At 38.3% G+C, this 6,000-nt stretch overlaps 1 protein-coding gene across 1 annotated transcript in view; it reads left to right on the top strand.

Annotated features, from left to right (window-relative positions):
* LOC124143460 (choline transporter-like protein 2) overlaps positions 1 to 4,747 on the top strand; it is a 58,261-nt gene extending 53,514 nt beyond the window's left edge. Inside the window, exons 22-23 of the mRNA XM_046512440.2 lie at positions 540 to 624; positions 2,852 to 4,747. Of these exons, the coding sequence (XP_046368396.2) occupies positions 540 to 624; positions 2,852 to 2,952 (186 nt within the window). The 3' untranslated portion in view covers positions 2,953 to 4,747. The remainder of the gene's footprint in view (positions 1 to 539; positions 625 to 2,851) is intronic.
* Positions 4,748 to 6,000: the final 1,253 nt, after the last annotated feature.

Here is a 6,000-nt window from a genome sequence, read left to right on the forward strand (position 1 = left end):
CATTTTCACTGGTAATTAATGTATGGTGTTACACTTATTCAAGAAAACATTTAAGGTAAGAATAAATACTTTTTTATTTAGTGTGCGACTGTGATCGTTACTTGTATCGAGAAGTAAAAAATCACGATCCACCGATGTATCGGTGTATCGTCCCACCACTAGTAAAATTCTATAATGTCTAGCTGTTGTGGGTCAGGTTGGGTTTAACTCTGTCATGATGTCTCTCATATCAATGTCTATGTGAAACTGTGTGGTTCAGACAAAGAATTCAGTGGGTTCAGACAAAAAATACAGTGGGTTCAGATAAAAAATTCAGTGGGTTCAGACAAATAATTCAATGAGTTCAGGCAAAGAATTCAGTTGGTTCAGACAAAGAATTCAGTGTGTTCAGGCAAAGATTTCAGTGGGTTCAGACAAAGAATTCAATGGGTTCAGACAATTAAGTTGGTTCAGACAAAGAATTCAATGGGTTCAGACAAAGAATTCAGTGGGTTCAGACAAAGAATTCAGTGGGTTCAGACAATTGTTTTGTGTTCCAGATTCTACTGATTGGAACCTTCCTGATTGCGACCTCGTTCTTCAACGTGTTCAGCATGGCTGTTGACACCCTGTTCCTGTGTTTTTGTAAGATGGATGTTCTACACATCTTGAGGGGGCTTGTTGAGGCCTTAATTATGTGAAAAATCTGGAATCAATTATTTCAATTATTTTTTATAATTAATGGTCCAATTAGTTCATGTACCACAAATTCCTTGAGAATGCTAAAAGGGAAATAGTAAAGCCATTTGGAAATGTTTTAATTGATTTCTTGCGGAAGTTAAGAACATGTCAATATTGCTTCAATTATGAAAACTTTCTTATACAATTCCCTATTTTGACCATATGTTACCATATTTTTTCGGGTGAACAATTGACTTGACTTTGCATGTGTTTGTGATGGGTGCCACCGTTGTGGCAGGATACGCTCACCTTTTTGCGAACACCTGGTATCATCTCTATGTGATAGTGATTCATAAACACGTGCTCATGATATAGTCTAAATTGTACAATTGACTCTGCTTTATGCAGAGATTTCTATTGAATATGGAAAGGGTTTTGTCGCTTTATTTATGTAAAAACTGGAGTTAGGACATCTTTGATAGATAGAAGGCTGAAATTAATCACAACTCGTTCCCTATACCATGCTATACCTTTAATACGAATCCTGTAGTTGTGCTTACCATTTTGTAAGTGAAATGGCTTTATCTTGATGCTTTTTTGCTTTTATCCCACATGTATTAATTATCTAAATCTTTAGTAAGGATTTGAAGCAAACAAACATATTAGGAATATCAGTAAAAGAAACATGGTTTTGCTTCACAGCATTGCATAAGGAAACATCGACATGAATATGCAATACTTTCACAGTCTTTCTGATCAATTATCCAAAAACGGTGATCCCTGGTTGTGTCAATCCAAAAGACGTTAAAAGATGGTACTTTTTGTTACCCTGCCTGGTGCTTGACATTGAGGGGATAAACAAGAACTGGTCGGCTCAGAGTCAGTATACTGTGTCTGAGTGGGGTGTTCTTGTTGAACTGTGGCATGATACCTCAGTGGGCTGGCGCTATGAAACTGGCATTCGTCCAGACTAGTACAAGCAGCTACACATGCACATCCACACACATGCAGGTCACAATATAAATGCCATATTCTTGGGCACACAATGCAGGGCCTAACCCATCTTCCTGAGGCAAGGGACTTAACTGACTGTAAAAGTCCAGTTTCCACAATTGCCAAATTTCCAGGCTCGGTCATAGCGCCACCAGTGGCTATTACGAGTTATGTCACTTCTATTTCCCTCCTATTGACCTATCAGATTCCACCTCTCATATCACTGGCATTTGCTTCATACAAAATGGCGCCACTCAGTCAAGATCAGAACGATAATCAAAATCCATATTGTGATAAAACGTGTCTTACCTCGTGAAGTGCATCAAGTCATGTGAGCACCTTGATTAAAAACATGAACAGATTTGGAAATTATCTATTGACACTAAGTTGGCAGTACACATGCTTTGCAAATCCTGCAATAAACCGAAATCTGCACAGCAGTTTTCAAACTGGATGTCGATTTCGTTTCGCAATTTGATTGGACCATGCAGAGACTCATGAGTCCAGCCAAAAAATGACTCCATAATTCCAGCCTAGTTCAGCAAGGGTTGAAACTGGACTTTCATAGTCAGTTAACTCCCTTGCCACGGGAAGATGGGCCTGACTATGATCTAACAGACAACACATGATGCCCAGACTGAATCTCATTAAAATCAGATCTTAGTTCTCGCTACCGCTAAATGAACATCTGAGGACATCCCATTAAGGGTCACGTCAGACCGACCTTGCGCGAACTTTGACCGACCAATGGAATGACCAATCAGAAGGCAGCTTTCTCGTGCTTTACGGCACAAGTTTCAAACTGGCGACTACACTTCGAAGCATATTTTGACAAATTCTCGATTACAAATTTGAAAACTGAACAAAAAAACATTCTGGAATGATTTATAGATGGTCTAGATTGAAAGGATTCAGTCGTTAAACCCGTAGCTATCGTTCGGAATACCCCATGTTAAAGTTTTCGAGATTGCATGATTAGAAATCACATTCCGACTGTCACTTTCATAATCTGGTAAGCGACGCACTGATTGGTCGGATGAAAGGTCGTTCTGACGTGACCCCTAATGGGATGTCTTCAGATCTTTGTTTAGCGGTAGCGAGAACTGAGGTCTGATTGTAATGAGATTGTGCCCAGACTGTACTGTATTTCTAAAATAACCTCCACATTTTGAACACAGTGTCATGTTCCCTGTTTCAGTGGAGGACCTGGAGAGGAATGATGGCTCACCGGACAAACCCTACTTCATGAGCACGGATCTGAAGAAAATCCTGAAGAAATCCAACAAGAAACCCAAGTAGAAACCCGACATTGTCGTACTGGAAGAGGACCTTGTCGTACTGGAAGAGGACGATCTTGCTGGAGAACTGCCTTGTAGGATCAGAAATGCAAAAATGCTTATTTCTGAATAAATAAGACCGTTTCATTTTGTTAAGAAAATAGTCGCCAAATAGCTCCCAATATGGTTATGATAGACTCTTGATGATGATGATGATGATGATGATGATGATGATAGAGACAATAGAGTACATCATACATTACTGATAACTGGTGAGAGATAAAAATGGACTCTGGTTCCTCTTGGCCTAATCTAAATAAGTTAGTTCTGACTGAATAATTATTTTTTTCTTTGATTGCTGTTCATGAAGGGTATTGGTTGTTATAGGGATTCAGCTGTTGGGTCAGAATCCCGTAATCACATCAATTACTGGCGCTATATGCTTGTGGGTCTCACCAAAGTGGTAAATGTCTAAGACCTGCATCACTTTGGACTTTTTCTCCCACATCATGCCGACATGTGATATGTCCAATCTACTCGATCCTCCCACCCACAGGTATCACGGACAGAACAGTCCAGACTGACCAGTGTCCAGGCACTGAGTGCCTGCAATAGTTAGACAGTGAGTCAGTAGACAGGTGACTTGCAGCAATATTTAGACAGTGAATGAGTAGACAGGTGACTTGCAGCAATATTTAGACAGTTAATCAGAAGACAGGTTTCTTCAAGTGTCCTGCTATGAGTACACAATAGTCCAGTGTGTGACTTTGATGGCAATCTGGATTGTGGTCAAAAGTGGTTATTTTGCTCTTCAGGGATATGTAATAATGTACATGTCTTTCAACGACACAAAAATATGAATATGTTATATTATCACGTCTGAATCTTTTTTCAATTACCGTAATTATGATTTGATGTTTGGTATATTAAAATATAGTCAGGTGAGCTTCAGAGCTTCCTGGCTCTAACTTCTACAGGGGACATTGTGCAGAGTTACTTCCCTTAGGCGTGCCAGGAACCTATGATTGTGGGTTCGAATCTCAAATTCACCCTGATTGTTTCTTGGTCAGCACATTACCCGTGTTCGTGGATTTCACCTAACTGGTAAACATCCAAGACCATTTCGGACTTTTTTTCCTACAAGCTGACACACTGTGGAAGACTGGAATACTGTTCAAAGCAGTGTTAATACAAATTCACTCACTCACTCACTCACTCACTCACTCACTCACTCACTCACCAACCAATGTGTGTTCAGCCATTGATGGATAAATGATCCGTGCAACTAGTCAGCATTAATAATGTCTGTAAGAAAATGTTGTAATGTCACCTTAATTGTAATAATTTGGCATGAAATTAACTAATGACCAACCATGTTTTGATGTTTAATTAGTTGAATGCATGTGTCCATATGATTCACAAATCTCATCCATCTGCCTACAGAGATTGTGATTAATAGCAATAGTTATGATATGCTCCTCTTATAAGTTAAAAACCGTCTCAATTAATGTAAATTCTCACACACATAAGTGTAGTTTTATATTGATTAAAAATTCCCAGTGGGAATTTGTTTAGTGTTTGTTCCCGACACTATTGCTGGTTTAGAGGCTAAACTTGATCAGTGGGTTCGACTTGATGACTTTCTTGATGTGCGTGTAGAGTCCCAGGTAGATGGCGTATCAGTGTATCGTACGGATGACAAAGTAGACACAATTTATGTATAACAACTTCTTTAATTACTGTAAAGGCGACGGTTCGTTACAAGATCTATACCGAAACATTGCCTTTACAGTAATTGAAGAACCCGGGAACCCATGATTGAGGGTTCGAATCCAGGTTCGCCCCGATTAAGATTTGTCAGCACCACACCCGTGCTCGTGGGTTTCACCAAAGTGGTAAACATCTGAGACTTGCATCACTTCGGGCTTTCCTCCCACATTAAGCTGACACGCCGTGATATAACTGGAATACTGTTAAAAGCTGTGTTAACCCAACCCATTCACTCACTATGACTATCACCAGTACTGTAGTCCTTTGGTTGAAAGAACGCAAAAGGAACCAAAATATGATAATACCTAATCAAGACCAAACCAATATATTTTCTTGTGAAATGAATTCGTCCTTCTTGCATTAGACAAAGGGGAAAGAGTAGCGTTAAGAACCAGGTACCTGGTATCCTATTTTTTAATTCCCAAGAGCGCCAAATGTGTTGAAAATAGATTCAGTATTTGATATAATTTGCATTCTTGAAGGTTGTGATGAAACTAAATATTATTGATGATATTTTCTTACTTGATTTCATGGCATAGTCAGATTTTTCAATTAAAAGGCAAAATAATGTCTTCCGGATTTGTCTGCAGGGTTGATTGAATGTCTATTTTAACCACATGGTAATTGTTAATGATTTCACAATTGGATTACCCTTTGATATCCTGATTTAATGATCTTCATTTCTGCATATTGATGAGATTTTACGATGTATATTGTTGTTTTGTTGAGATGTAATGAACGTTGTTTCGATTATAAAACCCATATCATTATTACTATCTTATAAACATACTCTTGGCATCCTCACCAAGCAGTTCATGAAGAAAATATGCATCTTTGGCCACAATGAATTAATTGTAAGATTTTCGTCTTATTTTTTTTAAATTGTGAAGCATTTGATTTTGATGGTGGTTTTTTTCGTAGAAAATAAAGAATTTTTACTAATATCACAAATTTTAATCCCTGCATGGATCTTTTTCCTCGTCTGTGTTTTCATGATCACAATAAAGTGAGGTCGGGATGAAAATATCATAAGTAATTCAAGGCCTTAAACTCTTTTACATTTTTTTGTTACAATTTGCCTGACTCAAGTAAATGCCATCACCACAGCAGATATATAATTATTACTTATTTTACACCAACTCTACAGTGCAACTTCAAAATAGTTATGTTCAATTGTTTTTAAAAGACATCACACTGACTGCACTGATTTGTTTGTTAAGACTCTGTTAACCACAAGTCCAATTGTTTGGGCCCAGTCGATCTTCAGTTTGAAGTTGTTAAGCTGGAACAGCGTTCAAGG

This window comes from Haliotis rufescens, unplaced genomic scaffold, assembly GCF_023055435.1.
Source record: "Haliotis rufescens isolate VD_foot unplaced genomic scaffold, xgHalRufe1.0.p SCAF_8, whole genome shotgun sequence".
Lineage (NCBI taxonomy): Eukaryota > Metazoa > Mollusca > Gastropoda > Lepetellida > Haliotidae > Haliotis > Haliotis rufescens.